At 42.5% G+C, this 25,569-nt stretch overlaps 11 protein-coding genes across 11 annotated transcripts; 2 read left to right on the top strand and 9 right to left on the bottom strand.

Moving 5' to 3' along the window:
* Positions 1 to 4,646: 4,646 nt before the first annotated feature.
* On the top strand, positions 4,647 to 5,645 carry EAE97_009294 (uncharacterized protein; the record flags this gene model as incomplete). Its single annotated transcript, XM_038879809.1, has 2 exons — positions 4,647 to 5,473; positions 5,570 to 5,645. The coding sequence occupies 2 exons, from the start codon at positions 4,647 to 4,649 to the stop codon at positions 5,643 to 5,645; spliced, it is 903 nt and encodes a 300-aa protein (XP_038729365.1).
* Positions 5,646 to 8,480: 2,835 nt separating this feature from the next.
* On the top strand, positions 8,481 to 10,390 carry EAE97_009295 (uncharacterized protein; the record flags this gene model as incomplete). The annotated part of the gene is made up of 4 exons (XM_038879810.1): positions 8,481 to 8,578; positions 8,665 to 8,984; positions 9,037 to 9,770; positions 9,917 to 10,390. 4 exons carry the CDS (start codon positions 8,481 to 8,483, stop codon positions 10,388 to 10,390), a joined length of 1,626 nt encoding a protein of 541 aa, XP_038729366.1.
* A 1,730-nt stretch (positions 10,391 to 12,120) lies between these two features.
* Positions 12,121 to 12,450, bottom strand: EAE97_009296 (uncharacterized protein; the record flags this gene model as incomplete). The annotated part of the gene is made up of 1 exon (XM_038879811.1): positions 12,121 to 12,450. One exon carries the CDS (start codon positions 12,448 to 12,450, stop codon positions 12,121 to 12,123), a length of 330 nt encoding a protein of 109 aa, XP_038729367.1.
* Positions 12,451 to 13,121: 671 nt separating this feature from the next.
* Positions 13,122 to 13,993, bottom strand: EAE97_009297 (uncharacterized protein; the record flags this gene model as incomplete). The annotated part of the gene is made up of 2 exons (XM_038879812.1): positions 13,122 to 13,845; positions 13,897 to 13,993. The coding sequence occupies 2 exons, from the start codon at positions 13,991 to 13,993 to the stop codon at positions 13,412 to 13,414; spliced, it is 531 nt and encodes a 176-aa protein (XP_038729368.1). The 3' UTR covers positions 13,122 to 13,411.
* A 201-nt stretch (positions 13,994 to 14,194) lies between these two features.
* On the bottom strand, positions 14,195 to 16,831 carry EAE97_009298 (uncharacterized protein; the record flags this gene model as incomplete). Its single annotated transcript, XM_038879813.1, has 1 exon — positions 14,195 to 16,831. One exon carries the CDS (start codon positions 16,829 to 16,831, stop codon positions 14,195 to 14,197), a length of 2,637 nt encoding a protein of 878 aa, XP_038729369.1.
* A 614-nt stretch (positions 16,832 to 17,445) lies between these two features.
* On the bottom strand, positions 17,446 to 18,266 carry EAE97_009299 (uncharacterized protein; the record flags this gene model as incomplete). Its single annotated transcript, XM_038879814.1, has 2 exons — positions 17,446 to 17,813; positions 17,864 to 18,266. 2 exons carry the CDS (start codon positions 18,264 to 18,266, stop codon positions 17,446 to 17,448), a joined length of 771 nt encoding a protein of 256 aa, XP_038729370.1.
* Positions 18,267 to 19,116: 850 nt separating this feature from the next.
* EAE97_009300 (uncharacterized protein) lies at positions 19,117 to 19,908 on the bottom strand (the record flags this gene model as incomplete). The annotated part of the gene is made up of 2 exons (XM_038879815.1): positions 19,117 to 19,160; positions 19,218 to 19,908. 2 exons carry the CDS (start codon positions 19,906 to 19,908, stop codon positions 19,117 to 19,119), a joined length of 735 nt encoding a protein of 244 aa, XP_038729371.1.
* Positions 19,909 to 20,304: 396 nt separating this feature from the next.
* EAE97_009301 (uncharacterized protein) lies at positions 20,305 to 21,354 on the bottom strand (the record flags this gene model as incomplete). Its single annotated transcript, XM_038879816.1, has 1 exon — positions 20,305 to 21,354. One exon carries the CDS (start codon positions 21,352 to 21,354, stop codon positions 20,305 to 20,307), a length of 1,050 nt encoding a protein of 349 aa, XP_038729372.1.
* A 307-nt stretch (positions 21,355 to 21,661) lies between these two features.
* EAE97_009302 (uncharacterized protein) lies at positions 21,662 to 22,054 on the bottom strand (the record flags this gene model as incomplete). The annotated part of the gene is made up of 1 exon (XM_038879817.1): positions 21,662 to 22,054. One exon carries the CDS (start codon positions 22,052 to 22,054, stop codon positions 21,662 to 21,664), a length of 393 nt encoding a protein of 130 aa, XP_038729373.1.
* Positions 22,055 to 23,485: 1,431 nt separating this feature from the next.
* On the bottom strand, positions 23,486 to 24,325 carry EAE97_009303 (uncharacterized protein; the record flags this gene model as incomplete). Its single annotated transcript, XM_038879818.1, has 1 exon — positions 23,486 to 24,325. One exon carries the CDS (start codon positions 24,323 to 24,325, stop codon positions 23,486 to 23,488), a length of 840 nt encoding a protein of 279 aa, XP_038729374.1.
* Positions 24,326 to 24,618: 293 nt separating this feature from the next.
* EAE97_009304 (uncharacterized protein) lies at positions 24,619 to 25,203 on the bottom strand (the record flags this gene model as incomplete). The annotated part of the gene is made up of 1 exon (XM_038879819.1): positions 24,619 to 25,203. One exon carries the CDS (start codon positions 25,201 to 25,203, stop codon positions 24,619 to 24,621), a length of 585 nt encoding a protein of 194 aa, XP_038729375.1.
* Positions 25,204 to 25,569: the final 366 nt, after the last annotated feature.

Raw genomic sequence — 25,569 nt, forward strand, 5'->3', positions numbered from 1 at the left:
GCTTACGAATAGTAAGTGATGAGTCGACTGATACACCATGGAATTCTCTTTGCCTTATAGTTTCTTCGATGACGGGCAGCTCTCTCGTTCTTTAATGTTTTCAATGTTATCGCAGTTTGCCAGTGCCTGCATCTTATTTTGGGATTGACCAGTATCTTTGACCAGAATGAGAAGTCTAGGCGCAGAAGTCAATACGTTTTTCTAGCTTCACTTCCTCAACTTAACTTTCGAGGAAATTGAGTGCAGCAATCGTACCACCTGTAGGAATCGTGTAGATTATAACATAGCATCTCTTTTTAGAGTAAATGAGGTTGAAGCAAGAATATCGGGTAATTATTCATGCTTAAAATATGAAAAGCCGTCTCTCATAGACCGTATCTACGATGATTCACTGTCGATTGATGTGAAGACAAACAAGTTCTCCCGTTTGATCCTTTTTAATTTGTCTGTTGAATGTGTTCTGATGAAACATTAAAAAAGAACCAAGAGAATCCAAATGTACCCAGGATTGATCATCATCAAAACTATTGATGTAGAATAGGTTGTCGAATGAAAGATGTAATGTGTCCAAATTTGGTTTGTTTTGAATTGAAAAAATTGCATAAAGGGCTCGAGCCTCTTCGCCTAACATACTCAAAGAGGCAAAGTGAGATTAAATTGTCAGCCTGGTCTGTTTTCAAGCTTTCTTGCTTGTTTGTTTCAGAATAGAGGGATTTAAATTTCTATTTGGAAGCAGGGAAATCAACAAAAAAACCAAGACTGTGTACCAAAGTCAAATTTTTGATGAAATTTCTGACACTAATGGGTAAGTGAAGTCCTGTCAGTTTCCTATGAATTCCCAATTCAAAATCTGCACTCCAAATTATTTGTAGAAAAAGGCTTGCAGACTGGGTATTGCACTGCTCCTTTATCCTGTTATAAGTATTCTCATAATGTTGACTTCATCTCATTACTAAAGAATCTTTGCAAAGAGGGAAAGAGATTTGATTAGCAATTGATCACCTATACAAAATCGAATGCGTCTGTTTCAGCAGTTTCTTGAAAGTTTCCCCCGAAAACATTTGAAAGAAGACACGAGATCTCCATCCAAGAAGAATTCGTTTACTATTTTTTTTGCAACTTAGTCCTGCCGTGTTGAAATTCACAGTCTTCCATAAGAATGATGCACGGAGACAGAACGAAACCTTTTCCACTCCAGTCTTCAAGGTTCTCAGTTTACTAGTTGAAGGAGCCCGAAGCCTGAGAACAATTCAAATGGCGAGATCGACAGTATACAAAAAGAGAGCCAGACCGCTGATATCGAGGCCACTACCGCAGGTTCCATAAGGGGAGGCGAAATCGGTTGTGATGATTACTCATGTTCGCGGCGGCTGATCTGAACAAATTCTACGTTCTGATAAAGGAGCAGAGCTTCCGATTATAGATGTTGGTATTAGAGAGTACCAATGTGGAGTCAGTAGAGCGATTGAGGAAGAATGTCACAACAAGCGCATGAAAATTGCAACGGCTCAGTATATATATGCTGAATGATAGTCAAGCACTCGGTCATCAACTAATCGATACTAGACGGATCGAAGGAGACATCAAAGTTATCCGTTATAACCGCTAAACACCTCGAATTTACCTGTCTCTTGCCATCTGCTTTAGGCTTTGTGGCTGAATGACCTCAGCGACGATCTTTTGCCCACAATTCAGACGTGCGGTTGTTGGGGCTACAGCCGGCCAGTAATGACGTGGACTCAATACCATGGTAGGATTGAGTCTTGAAATTTAAATACGCTTAAACATAAGTATTCTCTGGAATATCAAGGGATGGACTCCGCGTTTAAGGCGTCATGCACCCTACGGAGTAGACTCAATACGTTCTGTTAGTAGAAGCCGAAAAGGTCATGAAGTGTGGGAAACGTCCCTAAAAATTAGTTTAGCTAGCCCACCCTTTGATATATGGTGTATTAGCTTCTTTTAGAATATCATGATTTAGTCACTTAGCTGGGTCTGGAAAAGACATACAGGGGATCTCAAGGGAAGTAAATATGTGGAGCTTGCCTAGAACCAGTATGAGTCTTGCTGTCTTGGTTCAGTATTTCGATTTCAAGATTAAATAGGTAGGATAGTCGCGTTTCTCTTGCCTTTGGGAACGCTCCAATTGTTAGTTGCTTTCTATAACAGTTGCTATCGTGCGAATAGATATTGTGTCGCCTGATTAGGTCCTCGATAGCTGACTTGAAAGCAACAGAGCTCGTGCTTGCACTAGTACAGTGTTGTATTTTCGAAGTTTGATGAAGCAAGCTATCTGGATAGAAGATTCCTAGTGGAACTTTTGACTTCGATGCTTTATCGACTCAGCCATGGGTGGGGATCTCTCTCCAATTCTCGAGGCCGATTTAGTGATATCTACATTGAAGAGAAATCTGTCCGCTCATATATGATGTTTCCACTCTTCCATGCAAGCTAGAAAGACCACGATCTTTGAGAACACCGAGGATAGGGATTTTGAGGCAGCTAAGTCGATCATTGACCATAGTGCCAGTTGTGGTTGACCTCCGCCTCATCTCAGAGTCTCCAGAAATGCTGCAGAATATTTAAATGATAGCCAATTCGTAGCCTGTTTCGGTGTGTTGTTGATTAGAATCATTTTTAAATTGCTCCCAAAAGCTCTGGTTAGATCGAAGAGATCTCTATGATATTGATTAGTGTCTGGGAAGGGCGAAGAGAAAATGCGAAAAAGAGTTTTGATGCTGGCAGAACCTCAAAAGAGGTCAATAACTTCCATCAATACCTATGTGGATCGGCTTTCTCAAGTTGCATCAGACTTTGAAGTTTTGAGATGAAAGACTCTGTCTAAAAGAGAAGACCTAGTGACACAGAGAGCCACTTCCTCATAACAGCTTGGTATTAAGGCGCGGGCCCTTGCCTGGATCCACGGGAAATTTTCGTTAGTCCCTTTAGCAATTTTAATCATTCGACCGATAACAGCCCCAGTGAGCTACATTCGTGTCGGTACTGATGCGCTGGGAAGGACTTGAGAACACGGTCCCCTTTTAAACACCAGCTACCGCTTGGAGCTCCATATAACATGGCTCAAGTTAAAGTGCGGGCCAACTCTTGTGATTCAGTAGAACCACTGCTGAAAATAGCTGGTCCAGTTATTCAATCTAGATTCACAATGAGAGTATGATCATCGAGAAGGAAGAGTGACAGGCTGCTGCAAGCATGACCCACGAGAGCTAAACTAAAGCTGATAGTTTGCAAGAGGGGCAAGATCTATACACTTATTACGATATTGTCGATCAACCCAACTGACCACCTTTCGAGGTCTAATAAGCTCTCGCATCTCGATAAGAACGGTGATGTCATCGGTAACAGATCGCGTTGAACAAGCCCCTCATTCAACTCAAAGAGACCTTCGCGCAAGCCTTAGTAATTCTTCTTCCAAGTAGGTAGAGGGTTCCAAATAGTCGTCATTGCCGTAAATCGTGAGCTCTCGCTGCTCATTCTAGCAATCTAATGGCAATTCACGCCGGAAATTCATTATTTATGAGTCAATGAGTAGACTGGTTCAGGCTGCCGAAGAGGGAGAAAGCCATGGGCTAGCCGATCCACGGCGCTCATATTTATCGAGAAGCTGTGTGGAGGTGTCCGTGATGTTTACTGTTGGAGCTCACTGTTTCTCCATGCTGGCATCCTAGTTGTGAAGAGATTTCTGCGCGCGTCTTATGGTTTTCTAGAAGGGGTAGAATGCCAAAGCTAGCACGGCAGCTATGATTATGTTGAAGGTCGATAGCAAAAGTTACGGTATTTTTTTCATTTGTGCCGCTATCAAGTCTGCTAGGCTGATCATTCATCTAGATCAAAGTGATGTATTCAGAAAAGCTCAAACATACCGGAGAGTGCTGAACTTTGAGGGAATAAATGATCGACAGGCCACACCCTCCTTGTTTAGACTTTTCTCTTCCAATACTGTCCACCCAAATATCATTTGCAATTCCTCTCGAGGGATCAGTGCCGGTTACTGTAGGTTTGAATCGCCTCTGCGATCATCGAAGGATATTGAAAGACTGCAAAAAGGGTTGAGAATGCCATAGTGATAGCACTTGGTGACTCGCAAGGACTAATGCAATGGTGGAGCTGTGTTCTTCGTTTTCATTGCTCTTTGAGTGAATTACGAAGGAAATTCGTTATGTTGGTAGATATTGTGAAAGGCTTTGAGAAGCTGATACACGAATGTGCCAGAAGATACTCTCCAAAGTTAACTTTGAAAAAAGGCAAAGAGAGGCTTTGAATAGTGCCGAAAGCAGAGAAACAGAACGAAGTTCGCAGCAATTGGTGATTTTGGAAGGGAACTTTACGCATGGGCGAAACCTCAAGCTGGCAAATTTTGGTTTCTGTTGTTGAGTGAAGTATCTAATTTTCCTCATATGGTTAGTCAATTTATTCCAGAAATCGACACAGGAATATATATCAACGTGGTGACCATTAATTGCCCAAGCTATTACCACGAAACGAAAACACTGTCTTATTTTGATCGTTTACATTTTCCAACAACACAACTTCACATCCTCGAGAATTAATCTACACCCCGAATCAACCTCAAATACAACGGATCCAAATAAAGTCTCTGTAAGTTACTTCCATCGAAAATAAACATGTCATATCACAGAGACAACGCCTCTTTTCCGGCTACCTCATCCACTCCATCAAACGCTCCATACGAATACTATGGTTTGACGTACAAACAATGGTGCGACCTCAAATATCCTCAAGAGCCATTGGATGTTAGTAATGCGCAGCTGGCAGCGGCCACTGGCAGATTAGGACCAACTCGCACCGATCCTCTTCTCTTCCCTCCTGTCATGCCTCCAGAATGGTCTGATCTCCCTCAAAATACTCCCCAGTATTTCTCTCCTCTACCATATCCACCAAATCCTATCGATCCAACCATACGTAATGATATCGATGACTCCATGGTCCTCAGAAACTCTAGAACAGTTGCGGCACAATTAAAAACTCGATTATCAGGTCCTTCCAGAAGTCGTATTCCCACAGCAGCCACGCGTCCAGCCGAAGGCGCCGCTTCTCTCGGTGCTGTTGTCGAAGAGAAACCAGACCCTATCCGCGCTGCAGTCATGGCAAGATTAACCAGAGAAGCAAGAACAGCAGCCCTTCCTCTTGACGTCCCACACCGTAAACAACTTGACATTTTGAGGGATATGCCGTTGCGCAGACAACTCTCTCTACGAGAACCAGACGACTTTTTTCATCGCTCGCGTCCTGACTACTGGGATGCAACAGCCGGATACCTAGTGGGTGAAGTAGCCCCTGAGCCCTGCAACTACTGCAAAGCCGGTAATGGGCGATTTGCGGAGTGTATTGTGGTTTCACCTCAATCTGGCAGTGATCGACAGCTATTTGGAGGAGTTTGTATGAGTTGTGCTTATCAAAGTTCGCCGAGAAAGTGTTCGTTTCATCCAAAGTAAGTTACCAATTTTTCATTGATCGGCAGTTCTATAATGAGACTTCGTTTATTCTACAATGTATTGAAGGTTCTAACTATTTGTTTGTCGAACAGTCACAAGAACTTGGAAGATAGAAAGGACAGGGAGCGCAAAAAGGGCAAAAAGAGGACACGTAAGAGGGATGATTGATTGGCTTCCTGGTCAACTAATTGAGCAAAAATCTTCGTAACCGATCTTGAGCTCGATGCTTCATTCTTCTTGCGATAGCACTATCCACTTTTTTCCTCTTCGCCCATTTTCTTCTGTCGCCTTCTAGCCACCACTGAGTCTCCTTCGCAAATTCTCGCTGTTCTTGTATTACAGAGTATCATCAGTAAAATCTGGACATTGCTTCGTGTCTGATGGCCAATAAGTCATACCCATGAGTTCAGTATTGTCATTTTGAACGAAACTTGGTTACCGTTTGGAGGAATAACGGCGTAACCTCATTCAGAAAATCTTCTCAACTCCAACCAGTTCGATACAAGCAGATACTCTGAGGATTTTTCTCGCTGTACTCTCAATCCCCTCGGAGATAATCGCTATCGTTGTCGTGGTTTCATCATCTTCAATTTTCGCTGTCTACATATCGTCTGCTGGTTTTTCGTCTCATTGCCTCGCACACACGTGTTATCTGGCCATAGTCATCTTCTGCTGTCAACGTCTGATCTTTTATTGCTCAATATTTTTCGTCCTCCAGTGTGTCCAAAGGCTCAAACAAAAACAACCGAACGAGCCATTTCACAAGGCGACTGGCACAGAAAGACGACTTGGCTTACTGTCTGGTTCAGTACAGAAGGGAGAGCAGATCTGCACATGCTGTATTTGGTTACCGAACGGATTGAGGGCGAAAGTATTGGATAGAGAGATTGGGCTTTATAACTGCTGACGGTTACTTTTCTTTGTTCTCTTGTGAAGTGGAGGTGATTACGTCGTTCTTTCTAGACTAGATACCCTATTTATTGAATTTTTGCTCTGAATTGCTTTCATGTTTAACCGAAAATTGTTTCTGTGCATATTGTGATTTTTACGTTCTTTCATTCGGAGGATCTTGCTTTGTACATCCATTTCATGGAAAAGAGTTGATTAATCACGGTGAAAAAGTGGAATTGACAGCTGGAGAAGAGAGGTGATGCAAATCTGAAAGATGCTATCCACAGCACTGTCCTTCTACCATTCCTTTTCTCATACTCTAAGCCGTGTTCTTCTTTGCAACATTTCCTATTACACCATGGAGCTCTGTACTTTAGCGTGTAGATCAACTTATGATGTCCATAGTCGTGGTGCGCGCGAATCTCTGTGCTCGTTACGTGGTCTTATTTGTAGCTAGTGTTTATGGGACTGCTTTGTGTAGTTAGAAAAAGCAATCAATTCATATCAATACAACTCTCCTTATGTAGTGTGAGGTATTACCTAGAGTTTCCAATTCCTTTCTTCCACCAAAGGTGCTACATTTACAAAAACTCTTCTGTGATATATATGAAGTATTACTATATGATCCCACCACCTTCTACTCTTCTACAGTGGGTAGAATCATTTCCTATAATATCGGTGGTGTTGATGAGAAGATATAATGTTGAGACCATAATTGAAAACAATGCGTACTTTTGTCTACTATTTGGAGGATTGCCACGCCTAAAAACTTTTGGATTTTCGAAAGCAATGAAATTCTTTGGACTCTTCAACAGCTACTGTCTGGGCTCGTGCTGAAGCTGGTGCTAATCCCCATGTTAATGCCCGAGACCTAGCTGATTCCACGCCGCGTTCGAAATTGCTTGTCTGCATATTCAATTTCATACCCGGTTCAAGATTTTTGACAGCAGGTTTGTACATAAACTGTCCCTGATAGAGCATCGATGGTTAGTTTCTGTAGGCTATAAGTCCAAATATATCACCCCACGCATGATAGTTTTGACTCGCGGGTTGCGAATTGTACCGAAAGCTTGTAAGCCATTGGATTGGTAATTTTGTTAATTGGATGGGATTGATCGCTCCACGTGGGTTGCCACACTTACGTCTTTCTTTATGCTAGCAGCTTTTGATGAGTGTATAGGCAGGAAATGTAGAGGTATTAAAGGCATTAGGAGGCCTGTGATTTTAGAATATTTTTAACTTCCATCATCATTCCGTCTAACTCATGGTATTTGGATCAGCATAGTACAATGAAGCGGTGAACAAATGAACATTCTATCCTGCGCCCTCTTCTTCCGAGGTTATTTACAGACCATCTTAATTTTCGAAAGTTAATAATACTATCGAAGTCTTGCTGTCTCAAGCCGAAACCTTATAAAAAGTTTAGCCGAGAAGCTACTGTGCTGGGCACATAACTAATACGCTCGGCACATCAGAATCGACATTCAAATACACTCGAGCCATGAAATCTCGATAAAGTATCTTTTTAAACACAGCATGATTACCAATTATCAATTCATCGCTTTAGATATAGCCATTGAGAATGGGGAGATTCGAAACATTGACTCATTTTGTATCTCAATTGGCATTTCGATGAGCAACATGCCGAACAAAAATGTCCCACTTACAGAATTGCCAGGGTTTCTTCTTTCCTAGTTTACCCCTCAGTCACACGCACCTACCCCACTTTAGTCTGAATTGCCGAAACGTCCCTTCCCCAGTTGTTCATTAGTCCACCATTTCCCCGGATTTAATCTAATCTATGATGTGTTCGTGTTCCTTTTCTTATCAACTGAAGCTAGATATCCTACATTTACTGCGAGACCAAGATATCTAAGCCTCCAATCTTCATCATTCAACAACAGATGCTACGTTACTCAATAGTATTACATGGGATATATATAAAGCAAATTTATAAACCTATATTGTGAACTTGTTCGCGGCTTCATTGAGCTTTGAAACGGCTTTTAAAAGTCTTTTGACATTGTTTCTATCAGTGCGATACAGAGAATTGCCTGAACACCTCCCATGTTCAAATCTCGGCAATTTCTAATCATTTAAATTCTCACCACGATGCCACACCTTGAAGGTCGAGCTCTCTTTACGGCCGTGACATCACTAACATGTCTTGGGTTTTTGCTCATAGGATATGACAATGGATTGATGGGAGGGTAAATTTTCCTCCATACAACTTCAATGCATTTTTTTGATCTTAAAAGATGCCATTGGACTTCCTTCAACTAACAGATCATGGCAGACTCGTTAATGCAACAGGGTTTAAAGACACATTCGACAATCCTGATCCCACCGTCGTTGGCCTGATCGTCGCTATATATGAAGTGGGGTGTTTCCTTGGGAGTGTGGCTACATCTTTGTTTGGAGAAAATATTGGAAGGAAGAGATCAATTGGAATGGGAGTAGTGATCATGATTATTGGGGCACTACTGCAAGCATCAGCATACTCGAGAGCTCATATAATCGTTGCACGAGTGGTTTCTGGGGTTGGAATGCGATTCATAAATAGCACTGTTCCTGTTTTCCAAGCAGAGTTCAGTCCCAAAGCAACAAGAGGATTGTGTAAGGAAAATACCCGATGTAAGGAAGAACCACTATACTAAATATTCCACAGATGTCTGCATGCAATTATCGACTTTGAATTTTGGCATATTCTTAGCGTATTGGGTCGATTACGGCTTTACGCAATCATACACTGCCTCGTTTTCTTGGAGAGTACCGACGATTCTCCAATGCATGTTCTTAGTACCAATGCTTGTTTTACTCGCCATAGTTCCTGAATCTCCTCGATGGCTAGCTGCGCACGAGAAAACCGATGAATCCTTAAATGTCCTCTCTGGATTACACTCATACCACATGACAGAAGAGCAAATACAGTCTTTACACCTAGAAATTGTCCGCACTTGCGAGTTCGAGAAATTTCTGGGGACAGGCTCTTGGAGTGATCTGTTCACAAATGATGCAATTCAATCGCAACGGCGCTTCCTGATTGCATGCGCCATCCAATCTTTCCAACAGCTTGGCGGGATAAATGCATTGATATACTACTCCAATACTCTTTTCTCGACATCCCTAGGATTCTCGGATCATCTCAGTGCACTTATGTCTGGGTTTCTCCAAACTTGGTTCTTTGCCGCGAGTTTTATCCCTTGGTTACTTATTGATCGAATTGGGAGGCGCCCTCTACTATTGTCAATGATTTCTGTCATGTCAATAGTAATGATTGTACAGACGAGATTAATCTATAATGTGCAAAATAACACATCAATTGCCAAAGGTTGTGGTAATGGTGCCGCGGTGATGTTGTTCATTTTTGAAGGGGCCTTTACCATTGGATTTCAAGCGACAGTGAGTAGTGTTCACATTTTTGATCGCTACACGAAAAAACTCGTCAGTTTCAAAGACACAATTTTAACAGCTCCATACCTCAAACATTCTACCTACTCCATTGAATCTCCTTGAAATTGCTAATTTTCTCCGTACCTCACTCTTAGGTCTGGGTCTACCCGTCTGAGATTCTTCCTCTTCGTCTTCGCCAACGAGGCTCCTCGGTCTCAACAGCATGTAACTGGATTTTCAATTACATGGTCGTGCAAGTTACTCCAATTGCATTAAACAATATAGGGTATAAAACCTACATAATATTCGGAGTACTGAATGCATGCTGGATTCCAATCATATATCTCTATTTCCCCGAGACCAAAGGGTTGGAATTAGAAGATATTGATAAAATCTTTGAAAGGAGTCATGGAGTGATCGAGAGATTGAATGGTCCAGAAAGGGATGATGAGGAGTTTAGAGGTGTAAGTGTATTGAATGGGGAGGGCAGACATACAAGTTCCGAGAATCACAGTGTGAGCATGAGTGGTAGTGGTAGTAGCGTCGTTGACCAGAGGGAATTGGGTGCTGATACTGGGAAAGGAACGAAGGAAGAAATAGAGCGCGTGACGAGTGAAGAGCATTCTTAGATCGATAGGCGCCGGAACGAGTTTGGATTTGAAGACAGAACTTGAGTGTATGTATACTCAGTGTAGGCAATAGTATTTCCCGTATTTCGTATACGGGTTAGTTTAGTGGTGTGTATCGAGTTTTTTCGAAATATGTACGTATGTGGTATAGAATTCAATACCACTGAAAGTATTCAATATCATTTAGTTATTTAATATTATTAGCAATATACTGAAATACTGGAATTCAATATAAAATATACATTCCTATCCAAATTAGACTAAAAATAAGGGATTCCTATTCAATTTGAAATAAGGAATGGAATTTTATTATCTAATTTGAATAGGAATGTATATTTTATATTGGATTCCAGTATTTCAGTATATTGCTAGTATTCTCTAGATATATGAATATGTACGAGAGTGGTATAGCCTCCTTTCTATACATACTAGCTGCAATATCAATATGCTAATACGCGCCACAGTTTCACTGTAGTATACTATTGCCTACACTGTGTATACTTCTCTGAATATCGAGCGAGTTGTTGGAATGATGGGGGGGCTTTTGTGCGAATACCCTGTTGCGTTGTTAAGACTTTGGCGTTGAAGTTTCATCATGCGATAGGCTCCACAATGAGAAGAGCAGAGATGAGATGAGGCGTGTGAAAAATTGTGGCGGTAAGAATTCGCAAGACTATGGCTTTCTTGATGTAGTACTGTGTAGGAAAATAGAAGAATCTCATGGAGGCTGTGAGAATGAAATCTTGCCGAAGTTTTCCTGACAGGACTATCTAAAAAAAAAAGAGTTCACGCTCGTTTACTCCATATCAAGCTATATGTTCAATGTTTGTTGCTTAGTTGTGCGATTATGCATTTATGAAGAATCTTGATACTACTTCCATAATGAAGCTACACTTCTTTACGATATTACAAGTTCTGAAGTGTCGGAAGTTTCAATATAAGATCTGAGCTAACTCATCTCCTCCTCGGAGGGAAAGAAGATTAATGAGGAAAACTTACGTAGCTGAATTACAATAGCGTGCGGAGATTTTGATAGTTTTATGTTATTGTGCTCATGCTGTTGATATTTCGCTAGGTTATGGGATGTAACATGTAACAAGATCAGGCCATAGTAGTGTTTCTGAGGAGGTTAAACTTGGTAGAAGTCTTCTATATCTCATTGAGAAGAACATGCTATGAGGTAGCAGTGCGGATACTTCAACTTTGTGAAGGCGTATATTCTTTGATTCATGTTGAAAAGAGTGACTTTTCTATTATTCGAGATAAAAACGGTATCTTTATGAGTCTATTTAGAGCTCCCAAGGCGGATAGAAAGTCAAGCGAGGGCAATCATCATGCAAAGTGGAAGTTTTGATTTCGTTGTCCGCTTTTCTTTCACGGCCGTCAGCAACCTTGCCCAGAATCTAAAGCCGGGCGAATTTGCCTCGACGAATCGGGGCTGGATTATTTGTATCCTGCCTCCGGCCATTCCTATCAATACGACTCCACAAGCTGTTTGATTACTTCATCACCCTCGGTAGTTCCTATGATATTATCCATTCGATATTGTCCTCAAGAATGTGAATTGTTTATTTGAACGATATCAAGTAATCCTTTATACAGAAGAAAGAAGATGTTCTGCATAATCGAACAAGCGTTAGGAAACAAAGTCGTAAAGCAGAAGTCCATCATCTGCGCATAGATATACATTAGTAATATTTTTACTACTTAGGAGTTGATAATCCCTTACATTAGACGCCATATTTGCACACAATGTATACCAAAAAAGCGACAATCAATACGAACATAACTCGACTCATCAATTCAATAAATTGGGCATCCTTCCTTTCCTTATCGAGACGTTTCTGGCGCTCCTCAACATACATTTGTCGATATAGTTGACGCTCCTCTATAAAAATCTTGAGATTCGCTCGACGCTCCTCGATGTACATCTGTAATTCTGTCTCTCGATCATTCGTGTATTCGACAAAGCCTTCGTCTTCTCTCATGCTTGCGGCGAGATCTTCGATGACTCTCTGGGACTCTGGATCGAGTTCCAGATTTGCTACGTTGTTGTTCATCTTATTGGGTGGAAATGATGGTTTGTTTCTGATGTTATTTTGGAATCAGCCAGAAAGAGAGATTTATTTATGTTTCAAGTGGTTCATAGATCGAGAAACTAGGAAAGAACAAGTGGCCGTAATATTCATTCATTAAGTTACGAGAGAATGAACTCAGACGAATGTTATCACGGTTTGTTGAATGTGAGAATGATTTAAATAATCTATATAATGTGTCAGTACAGAGTCAATGTAATAGTTGCGTCACATATCTACCGACTCCAACCGTCGGTATAACCACAAATTGTGGTGGAAAGGAACTTCACTGGAGCTAGCCAAGCGCAAATTGCCTCGAACTAATTTGCCTCTCGAATTTCCTGCCCTCCCCTACCCAAATCTATCCACCCTCTCAATTTGAGATCTCGATCAACCTCTACGGATTATTGTTTCACGAGATCATAACTACGTATAGACCTTTAAACATGAAACACATGTGCATTCCCGTCTCACAGTTGACAATTTAGGTTTAAGATACTGAAGAAAATCGTAGGTAAACGAGGATCCTTTTGTATCCCTACACTTCAGTTCTTATATGTAAAGCCAGCTACCTATGTCATATCTACTTGGAAATATCCAATGCATTTACGTGTAGATTACCTGGCTAGCACCGTAAACATGAAGTCGATCTTTAATCTGTATTGTTTGATTCTATCCTAGACTAGATACATCTGAGAATAAAGGTTAAGATTCTGTATAACTTGTGTATGTGCAGAAGAGCCCTGAGAATATAGAAAATGAATGCAAAGTATGTGTTATTACCACTACGTATCAAATCCGCGACAGCTTTTTCTCATCAGGTTGTTTTCTATGAAGCGCAGATCGTCAAGAGGGACAAAGATGAAGCCTCATGATAGACATCCCATCGACTCAATCTCTCATCGAATTCCTGCACAATTTCAGCTTTTCACTCAATAGCTCACTGCTATTCACCCCTCCGTTTTCCTTCCCGAGAACATGTACTTCTCCTATAATATGTGCAGAACCAATTCATGTGACGCCCATTTTTACCGCCGTTTTTCCTGGCTAAAAGTTTATTTTGTCTTCTCTGCAGCTTCCTCCTTTCCCTACGAGTGAGCTTATTCTCGCATCTACTATTACATGTGCGACTACTTTCTCCGCAGCAAATTTTTGGAGTATGTTCTTGCAGACTCTGGAAAGTTGGCGAAGAGGCAGGTAGTACGGTCAGATCGGGGTCTTGATTGAAGGGATTCCAGGGCAACGTGCCTACAGGCAATGTGCTAGATGATGAATTTTCAGTCAGTGACTCTCCAGGCGACGTTCTGCCTGCTATATATTCTCTCCCAGGTTGTAAACCCTCGATACCATGAAAGCCGCTTGGGTGCAAGAATGGCTGGACTACTTGGTTGTTAGGAATGATTCCCGGTCAAAATAGCTAGAGCGACTCACCGCGGGATTGTTCTTGGTCCGAGGTCGAGCTCTGAGGGACAGAAAATTCTCTATCCTGTCTCCCGGCAACCATGTCTAAGCGACGCGAAGATACCATTAAGTCAGCACCGTCTCCAGGGCTTCTTCTCTGAGGATTGTAAGTCCCACGCTCCCTCGCATTATCCCCCAAATCCGGTCAAAGTATTGTCGATTGCACCGCCCTCATTACCGATATTTGACACTCCATCACCGAACGAAGACGAATTTGAGTCACCATCTGGTGTTGTTCCGCTTCGAACTTCCGATTCCCATGTTGGCATTAGTCAGGATCAAGATCTCGCCGAGCCCTTTTGTCTGATGGAACAACACGGCCAGAGGGTGACTGCAAGTCTGGAATTGTAGCATTAATGGCCGAACTAGAATTAGCCTGAATGTGTGTTGGTACTCCAGAGCAGGCGATCGGATGTTCTATGAAATCTTGTTCTGCGTTAAATAAATCACGTAGAATTTCCCGAGTTTTCTTAGCAGATTGAGGCTGGCCCGTAGGTCTGATTGTTCCTATAATATTCATTGGCTGATTGTGATCTATAGTCTCCGATTTTACTCGATTCTTACTTCCAAATGGACGGCCTCGTTTTTTGCCACTCAGACCCACTTGTGAACTTTGGCGTGATGTCGGTGTCGAAGCTTGAGAAGAGTCTGCCGGCGAAGGGTCTAAAACGATTGCATGATAATCTTTAAAAGGTCTGCCGCGGCGTCGTTTCGGGCCGATGGGACAGGAATAGACGGCTTCACCTTCTATGTACTCAACCTTGCGCTTCATACCCTTTGGGGATGTTTGGCTGTTAGCTGAAAATTTATTCTTGGAAAGGCATGGGCTTGCAGAACTGGGCCATCCCGGAAGGTCAACAGTGAAAGTCCCTCTATGATACTCCATTTTTATATTGCTTCGATCGCCTGACTGAGAGTCCCGAGGCATTTCACCAGATTCGCTCTCTTCAATTTCTATTGAATGTGATAGGTGCTCGATATCTTCTATGGGTGGTTCTCGTGGTGATTCTGATAGAGGTTCCGATAATGGCTCTGGCAATGAGTCTGGTGGTGATTCTCGTAATGGTTCTGGTAATGGTTCCGAGCAAGCCTCAGGGATTGGCGCCGATGTCTCGGCAACAGGTCTCGAAGACTGAATTGAAGTCTCCGTAACAGGTTGATCTACTCGGTCAGGTGAAAGCCGATTGCTTATCTCAGATATGGGAGATTCTGCAACAACGCTTGATCGAGATCCAGCCCCCAGTCTCCTACGTGTGACCCCTGCAGCTTTTCGAGTCTTGCAATGCAGACATGTGGTAGGTGCTGGACTCATCAGACTAACAATTGAACCTTCAGGTAACACGATTGGCTTTCGACAATTATCGCAGTTGTAATGACTACTTGGCATGTTGTCTAGGAAATCATATTCATCTTCCTCGCTATCCGTTGACTCTGCCATGGGCGTAATTATTTCGACGCCCGGATTGGCGCCGTCGATACGAACTAAGTTTCCATCCAACTCCTGGCCATTTAGATCGATAGGAATAGGACTGCCCAGATCACTAGCATCACTGAAATCCTCTTGAACTCCTTGACTCCTCATATTTCCCAGGGACTCATTATTTACATGAGCTTCATGCATCGATTTAATATTCCTCCGAAAATTATCAACAAGATTGTTAAACGCTTCAAACGACAACTCTTTAGTGGATACATTGCGTGGAGATCCAGCTCTGATACTTGCAGGTTGGTCGTAAGGAAAATTGGCGACACCAGAAGCACGAGCTAAAGCAAGGTATCTGACTGAAATGTCACTGTCTAATTGAAGCATGTCATCTTGCGGTCTATTGTTCTCTACTGAAGTCGTGACAGACTCGCTTGCTCCAGGAATTGAGGATTGAGGAGTCGCGCTCGTATAATTATCATTAACAGTCATTCCACGTGACTTGGCGACGCTAATGAGAAGAGTGTCGAGCGCTTTCGAAATATCTGTGGCGGACACAATTTCTTTTGGTTTGCCATTATTCGCAATATGAAGCGTTTCCGTGTTTGTGTGTATCGAGGTTGGTTCCGATCCTGGGTTATCGATCGTTCTAGGGTCTTTCTGTGGATTATTATTGAGAATGGGAAGAAGTTGCCTGTCAACTAAGCTTTGTGAGTCCGCAGAACCAGAGCGACTTCTCAGTTCCAAGACACTTGATTGACGGGCTACCTCGTTATTGTGCAATATCAAGCTGTCCTCTGGAGAAATAGTTGGATGTAAACGTGGTGAAACAGATTCTTGCCTGGTATTTGCTTCACCAATCTGTTGACTTAGCACCATCGTCGCCGGGGCTCCAAGCCCTGCTTCAATTGCTGACGGATCCTCTCGACTCTGGTCCATATTTGAAGTAGTGCTTGCGCCATAATCGCGGGCATGTGTCACGTGATTGGTGGTTTGCACGTCTGTGTCCTCTGATTCCGCCGCATCATCTCGTCTCTTTTCACCGTCTTCTTCGTTGTTCTCCTCCACACCGTTCGATAGGAAAAAGGATTCCGCAACCTCTTTTGCTCCTGAACATTTCAATATCATGTTCATAATCAGTTCCTGAAGCTTAAAGTTCCCCGCCCCATCGATCTTCGTTGATAGTGCCTCGAGTGTTTTAGCCCGCTCGATGCGTTTATGATTTGTAGTCGGTGATGGAAGAAAAATGTTTGTTGTTGATGCATGATTGGAAGTAGATGGTAAAGAATGTGTGATGGAGGGCGATGCGGAAGATGGTGACCGGGATGGTAATAGAGAAGCTTGTTCCCCGCGTCTTGCAGCTGCTTCACGAGCTCTTCGTTCGGCTGCTCGAAGTTTTGCCTGCTCGATTCGTTGTTTAGTATCAAGCTTGGCAAGTGATAACAAATCGCCATTGCGACCTTCCATATTGGCATCCGACATGACCACTATGTGCAATTCTTGTATAGTGTAGCAAAGTTCGCGCTGTTATTTTGTTACGAGAGCTTTAAGAAATAAATTTCCTTTATCTCGGATCTCAACATGGCGAAGTGCAGTATTGAAAGCCCAAAATATGAATTACAAAATTCATCAGTTTTAATGAATTATTGACAGTGAATATGTTCAGTTCTTTGTATCTCGAATTGTTTGCTACCCTCTCATTTTGGTCGCAGCGTGCTTCACCAAGCTTACGTAACTTCCAATTTTATTTGCTAATCACGTGGAATTCAAAAGATGAAATGACAATACACTGCACCACCACTTCACGTACGTTGACGAGATGCCTTTGGCAACAATTTCATGAAATTTTAATATTGATATGAACCCTCAAATCCAATCAACATTGGAGCAAATAGTCTCGATTTTGCTTTCATTTGCAAAGCCTGTCCTACCTCAACCGCCATCCGCCACGATATTTCGTCCCTCCGAAATGGACTCATTTCTCCACTTATACGCCCTCGAGGTCTTGTCCTTTAAATGTTCCCAGTCCCCTCAAGGTTCTCTCTCAATATAAAACATTGATTTTCCTCCGTCACAGAAGGACTCATACTCTCAATTCAGCACCATTGTCTACTTTTCTGTTTCCTGTACACACTGTTGTAATCATGTCTGGCCCTCTTCGCAGCCGGTTCCTCAACATCTTCCCTGTCCTCGGATGCATCGTATGAGTCAGAATCTTCAAGGTCTTCGCAGTCACTCCGTGAGTCTTCGGGAGTGGGTTCGAATATATTCCTTGTCTCTTCGACTTCTTCCAACACTTTGTGTCTCGTGTTTTTGCAACCCCAGTCGCTTCCGAACTGTGAACAGCAAGACCAAATCCAACGATCCTCGAAGTCCGGATGATCAATAAGAGATTCAATTGCTCCGTCTTTCTTTGAATCATGATCTGCCCATATGATATCTTCAAGATCCGTTGTTCTATAACCTGCAATTGTTAGTAAGATAGGCATGGGACGAAAAAGATTTACAATGTACCTGGATGCCATAGACAGTCATTGGCCGGGTTGTTGTTTATGCAGAAGTAACTATAACAATTCTCGCATCTAAACATGGTGGTGCTTTTGCCGGGATGTTTTCTCTTGTTGGCTCTGACTAACTCATGGATTTCGTACTTGGACTTGGCCGGCACTTCTTCAACTTCGATTCCAACATCCTCTTCCCTTTCCTCATAGTTATCGCAGTGCCCGAAGTCAGTAACTCTAGGCTTGCCGTCGTGAAAGCCAACGACTCCGAAAAACACCTTCTCTGGCTTGACAAAAAGCTTTCCATGACAATGCTTCAAAGTAAAGCCTTTGTTGTCGCAGACCAACTTGAGAAGATTTCGGAGCTGTGGAGCATCCATCTTGTCAAATTCTTCGCATAATCTTGAGTCGATCATGTTGTCTGTGCTGAGATACAAAATTTGAAGATGAATAATATAAAAGCTGTGGATCCAAGAGCTGTGTATAGGTGTAAGGAAAGTCGTTGTTGAGAAGGAAAGCAGATATTCTTGAAAGAAGCTCGAGATACACCATCTACTCGCTAATATTAGTAGCTACGGCCTTGTTCATCACAAAAATGAAGTGGTGATAGCTAAGAGGTGAATTTCGACCGATGATGGCTCCTGAAATTCCTTTAAACAAATTCGTCCAAGGCATGTCAACAATGTAAGGAGATTCAGCACCACATAATTATCTTTTGGGGAATGAGAGCAAGCTGTTCACTCTCTGCACAAAATTTGTCCGAGAATATCTGGAATGAATACATGTCATATATTTGTACAGTCTAAAGAGGCCGAAGCAAGCCTGTACAGCTTCTTATGGTTTATTGAGATGGTTACAAGATATAATGTAACTTTGTCTCCCTCACATCAAATAAGCAGCAAATGCACAAAAAAGTTTTGAGATCAAAAGCAATGGATGAGATGCATAGCTGGAATTGTCAATCTATATAAAAGACCCCCATCATGTCTTTTTCAAACGTACATCCTTAAGCATTCAAGAGGGTTATTTGCATTTGGAAGATCAACATCAATGGAACATCAAGTATAAACCCCGCTACTCTTGTTGCTACTAGCATGACAGACCACTAACCATCAATTTTAGTTCTTTTGCTGTCTCCTTCCTCCAATGCCTTATGTCTCGTAAATATAAACGCCTCGACATCTGGATTACTCTCACAACAATTCCAGATGAAACGATCTGCATACTCCGGATCATCTACACTCTTCCACGGCTCTCCATAGTTGGCTAATGATAATCCTCCACATAATTCTCATCTAGTTCTCTCTCGCCTAGAATGAGTGTCAATGATAAAACGTTACACGAAGATAGAACACTTCAATACATACCTGGATGGAACGAACAATCTCCCTTTTTGTTTTCCTCGATATTGAAGTCGGAGCCACAGTTTTCGCACTCAAATATCTTCAAGTTTCTCTTCTTTGAAGCGACCAAAAGTCGCAATCTTTTCTCCTTTTCAGCGTAAATTTCCTCTAGGTAATCTTTCTTTGATAAAAGCAATTCCTTGATCTCGCTCTTTCGTAAAGCTGGCACATCTTTCTCATCATCAGAATTGTCCAATGAGTAAGTCTCCGATTCCTCCTCGCTGTGTACTTCATCGTTGCCTTTGTTTGTGTCTTGATCTGGCGATTTGACTATTCCAATTGCTTCGTCTATCTTTTGCTCCCCCATTGTGCCCGCTCGTTGATTTATCTCCGCAGCTTCAAGCTCAGTCCATCTCGCGCTGTCAACGATTGTAACTTCTTCATCGTCTCCTTTTTCCGTAGCAAGCTCGTCCTCGTTGTCGTTGTAACTTCCAAGCTCGCCATTATTGTTCTCCTCGCCCTCGCCATCGCTATCGTCGCTTTGAGTAAGGTCGATGAATCCATTCGAGATGATGATGTTGCGGTCATCGACCTCGATTTTACCCATCGAATCATGAATAGTAAACTTTCCACACTCACACAGCTTGTTGAGGAGTTCTCGAAGTCTTCGCGCGTTCATTCCGTCGAAGGCGGTCTTGAGTCTTGGGTCACTCATGGTCGTTGTACTGATGAAGCTGTATCGGTGCTTCTCCCGATTTGACAATGTAGTGGATTAGTAGGACGTGCTTAGGTAATAATATAATAAGTACGAGAGCGCGAGTTGCAGTCACAGTATTCACCGTTCGCTTAGATAAGCTGAGAAGCAATTTTAAATCTCTGCAAGTTAATTATAGGCAAAAGAAATTGGTTGGCCTAAATTCACTGTTTCATCAGATCTGTATGGATGACAAAATTGTTGGATTCTGTACTTCTCTAATTGGAACTAGGTGTTGATTAGTTGCGCATGCAATCTGCTTTCCTCCCTTCCCTCGCGGTGTAAAGATACAATACTTGACACCAAATTGTTGGTCTAGAATTCACCATTATATGGATAGTCACTTGAACAAGCATACTACCACGATCTTGGTCCGAGCAGCCGACTTGGCTCAACCCACAGTCTAGCCCTCTTCCTAGGATTGGGGCTCTCAGGCTCATGGTATTCTTCGTCGGACGAGTCAACTTCCACTCCATAATCACTTGCTTCATCTTCTGCTGGATATTCATCTGCTGGATCCTGTTCTGCGCTCTCACTGACGCTTTCAATGGCGCTCTCACTGGGACTTTCATTTTGCGGCTTGGCCCCTCCACACATTTCGAGAGTAATTGTGCACCCATCTATAAAAAGTTGCTTGCCGTTAAAGACTGGCAATGAGACACGTCCAGATCTCAACAAAACTAAAAGGGTTGTTCTAAGCTCATCAGCAGTCATGTCCTCCAGTAGATCGCAACTTTCGGCTTCGTGTGTGAGGACGACTTGAGTACCAACTATAAAGATTACCGCGACTATACGTCGCGAATCCGGATCTTCCTTTTTATTGATGTATTCCTCATCAGCGGGCAATCTCAGCTTGTAGACTCCTCCGCATATCATGTGAATAGCCCTACGAAGTTGTGGAGCTCTCATTTTTTCGATTGCGAACCAGACCCTGCATCTCCAGACGGCATAACTATCTTTTGTGCCACCGAGCACCTCTTCAAACAGCGATTCATCTTCATCCTCATCTCCAATTTCGTCGAAATCTGAGTCACCCTCTTCCCATACTTTGACCTGCGAGACTACTCTCTGACCTTCCAGACGGAGATCACACCGAATTTTGGCTCCACGAGTATCTTGATCGACACAGGATTTATAAGACAAATCCCTAAGAAACTTTCGAATATCCTCAACATCCATGAAGGTGTATGCCGTGACCATCTTTCGCGGATTATTGTGAGATAGCTTTGATGGGTCAATGTTGATCATGAAGATAGCCTCTCTTTTTTCATTGTAAATAGGGCGTCCGTAGCCCTCGTCCCTGACAATCTGAGCCATGATACCTCGAAGCGAATCTTCATCCAACGTTAGAAATAACTTGGTGAGATGTTCCCCCAATTCTGCCTCAATGAAAACCTTTGGATACATTTTTTGTTCCATACTTTGCCCAGTCTAAAGATTCAGAGTCTCGATTAATATAAATTCAATACTAGTTTTATTTTGCTGTTATCGCTCTTGATTGTTTCTTATTGCGAAAAAAAAAGAATGATATTGGTTAAGAGTTTCATTTTGTAAGGAAACTCTTGTAAATAATCGAAGCCTTTCCACGTCGCGTTTGCTCTTGCATTCGTTAGGGGTAGAGATTACCCTGAGAATGACGTGTGGCCAGACGTCTAAAGCCACGAATAGCTACAAGTGATTTACTTCCCAGTAGTCGGAAGGAACCCTCGTCGGTTCACAAGTTCCTACCCCTGCGAAGATTTGTACGAATCTGCACAAAGAATATTCCAGCATCACCAGTCAACCATTGACTACACCATTCTTCACAAAACTCATCAAGAACAATGCGAAGTTCATAAGCCCGCTCACGAGAAACGTGTTTGTAGACTCCCAGTTTGCTGCACCACATGATTTTTGGTACAAACTTGATGAATTCTACATTTGGCTCTTCTGCACGGATTGTGAATTTGTAAAAGTCGTTACGATGAATGGCCTTGGGTCTTTCGTGGGTTTCTGGCGCGTCCAACCTCTCGAAATATTTGTTGAGTCTTGTATCGATGGCCTTTCTGAGTCCCGAATAGTCGAGATCTCTAACAGATACGTTGGTAGGTGCGTCGGAGTCGGACATCTTTTGTTGCGGTGTTTGTTGATTTGAATTTTAGTTGTATTGAAGTGTGATTAATTTCGGATTTTATCTCAATTAAATTGATGTAAAGTTCAATGGATTTCGATTTGGACCAGAACCGATTAATAAAAGGATGAGGATGTACTGCAATAGTGAATTATTATAGTGAGATCATGTTTCACCATAACTAAATCACGTGTAATGTATTTACCAGTATTCACTAGTACTGTACGGTAGATAGGAAGACAGTGTCTCTACCTAGGTAACTTTAGTGCTCGACATCTGACCTTTCCTAATAGAGAAATTTTTGATTCAGATAGCGTGTCGTGAGTAAATCTCCTTATCTTCCTAACTAATATCAGAGGTAGGAGGAGTTTTGAGTGAATTTGGGAAGGGGCCATCAGGAATCAAAATGGGATATTCCTGATTCAAAGAAAACTCTATCAGATCTGGTCTGCCAAGATCATCACATCATGACACACCAAATTAGCGCGAATCATTCGTAGAATTATCTTGAAATTCTCGGTGCTCGTGAAGCTTTCATGTCATTACCTGCACTTCTCATCATCATCTTGCTATTTTTGTTTCCCCCCATTCCATGGGTCGGGTAAGAGAGCCAAAAACCCGTTCTCGTTCGCAAAGTCAGCTCAGCCCCGAAATGTTTAGACCACTGATTTATGTACTGCTCAATTCTCAAGAAAAATTGCAAGTGCAGAGTCGTACGAGCACAAGCAATCACAACTTTGAGGGACAGAGCATTGAGAAGAGCTTTCATCAGATCGAGTGATTACAGAAGTACACATAACTTTCTATCAATCATCCAGTGCATTTGGCTGGATCCTTCCTGGTTTCTACCGTGCGGTACATGAACATGCTACCGTAGAGTAGTAAGCTAGGTAGAACTTTCGAATATGTTACGGCAACTGGACGATTTATTGCATGTTGTGGGCAATTTTCAAAGATGGTAGACATGCGCATTCTTTGAACCTTGTGCTCGTTACGCAGATTTATATCTAGCATTTCTGTTTACTCGTCTCGTTCCATATTCAACTTCAATGTTTGAGTACCATAGTTTGAGTCTCCGCCTAAGTCCTCCCGACTTCTCCGCCATCCAAGGATCAGATCCAAGTTTCTGACGCCAATTTATTTCAACTCCCCCGGGCCTATGTTGCACCTCAGATGCGTATGAAGATAATGGAACCCGACAAATCTTTAGGTCCAATAAGCTTTTTGCCATACTCCAAGTCATCAAAGAAAGATCTTTTTTTTGGTAGGCGGGACATTTTGCCCAGGAAATCGTCAGATTAAGCGCGTCGCGGACATCAAATTGAAAGTCGAACCATGAGCCGATAGTAGCGCTAGATGCCACACATCCTCCCACAACTATAGCTTGCCCAATTATTGAATGACGGCGCGATTCGTGCTCTCGTAACACTAGTAGCGAGGCATTTCATATCTGATTCCGGTTGGCTCTCTGCGGTCAAAATGTGCGTACGCTTGAGTAACAAGCAAGTCTCCATGTCGTGTAGCTTGAGGTAGCAGCGCTATGAGGCCGCATTCTTCATCCGTGATTTTGACATAATTCTCCGGGATTTCCCCTTCGAGATCAGGCAAGACCAATCTTGGCCGACCACCGCTTTTATCACGATGAAATATACACCCCGGTTCCCCTTCTACATGCTTCTTATGGAACTTATAATCTGGTCGAACGTCGAGCTTCCAATTGTTGTCACTGGCTTTCATAATTTCACAAGAGTACCATTCTGTGTCTTCTGCGTGTGAACTGACAGAATCATCAAAACTGTTATCGCGTTCTGGGTGCTGATTCATTTGAACGATCTCTGGATTAATGCTCGCGAGAGATAGCTTCATGCTCTCCGCCGATGAGTAAGCGAGAGGTAATGCTGCTCGATAGCAACTTTCTTTTGAACATTGTTCTTCTGAACATTTTGATTGTTCGATTATCCTAGTGATTGCCAAAACAGCTAGCTCAAAGATGTCTGCTGTGTAGTCCGGCTCAATAGGCAGAATATCCTGCCAGTCAATCATGGAGAGAACCCCATATATCTTGTCTCGAGGATCTTGGCATTGTAACTCCTCTGTCAACTCCAATAAAGGGAGTAAGAGGAAATGCTGATCTAATTTTCTAGCCCCATATGACAGGTATCGATAGCAAGAATCCGCACAGTAACCCCAGCAGGAATTCGTACCAGGGTCACAACGGCTGTCCTGCCAGTCTGCTATGGAAGTTTTTGTTATCCCTTGTCGATGCATTGTCAAAGAAGCAACGAAGAACAACTGCTTGCATGTGTAAAACCGGCCAGTGTTCACCATCAGACTGTGTACTTTATGATGAAGTGTATAAAGCTCGCCTATAGGACGATGGTCACTTCCGAAAAAAAACAATCACACTTCCAGCGGTAGAAACTTCCTGAAGGATCCATACTCGCTTGCAGTAGGGTCTTTTCATGAAGGTGAAAAAAGCTCTGCGAAGCCTTCTCTTTCTGACGTCTTGGGTCTTGATGGCCCATATCAGAGATTCAATAGTATTTTTAATGACAGTCAGCCTAGAGCCTCCATCGATATGGTCCATGTCCTGGCTTGAAGATCTTGACTTTGCAGAAAAATCTCATCACAAGCTCGCTGTCATCATCATGCAACCCTACACAAGCCAAGACACATAAAGCGTTTCGATATATCTGTCCCATCATCTTCACCTGATCAGCTTTTTCTTCGATGTTGTGTTGGTCGATACATATCGAATCCATCCAAACATATCGGACGCCAAACCATTTTGCTTGTCGCAACGCGTAATCCGCATTGTTATTTATTTTTAGGCCTCTCCCGTTAACATTTATAGTTTTGCTAAACTCTGTACTACCCCAAACATAGGATATGGCATGATATGAAGGTGTATGGCCAACATGCCACGTGCTAATGTTACAACGCAATTCGGTCGTCGTGTCTTCTACTTCGACATTGTCAAGCTCTAATAATCGTATGAATGTTTTGGGATTCGACAAAAATTCATGGTGGAATTCTGACATAGGGTTTGCCTGTGAATTTCTCAGCAAGACGTCAACTGCGCCTTCCATTCCTAGAGGCACATCACCACTGCCATTTACAGAAATTTGCACGTGTTGCTCTACCATCACGATGTGGTACGGAGGGAAGCTGTGAAATCCCCTAATGCGATAGAACTACTGATGTCTTTTATCTATGACTGCACGAACATTTATAGCCCCCATGCAGAGATAAAAGGTACCCACTCACTTAGCGGGCTAGACGCATCATCCAGCGACGATCAGTCGGAAACTTATCTGGATCGATTTGATCATTTTGTACGCCTCTATCGTAGCACAGATCAGAATTCCTTTCCCCTAAAAGCTTCTCTTCAATATATGCAGCCGAACCCCTTAAATCTGTTGGTACAGTGCAATAAGCATCTTCCAACACTGTTGTGTCACTAAGTTGCCTAATAATCCACAATACAGGAAAATTATGGATCAATCACCATT

The sequence above is a fragment of the Botrytis byssoidea genome (assembly GCF_014898295.1).
Source record: "Botrytis byssoidea strain MUCL 94 chromosome Unknown BBYS_021, whole genome shotgun sequence".
In the NCBI taxonomy this organism is placed as follows: Eukaryota; Fungi; Ascomycota; class Leotiomycetes; order Helotiales; family Sclerotiniaceae; genus Botrytis; species Botrytis byssoidea.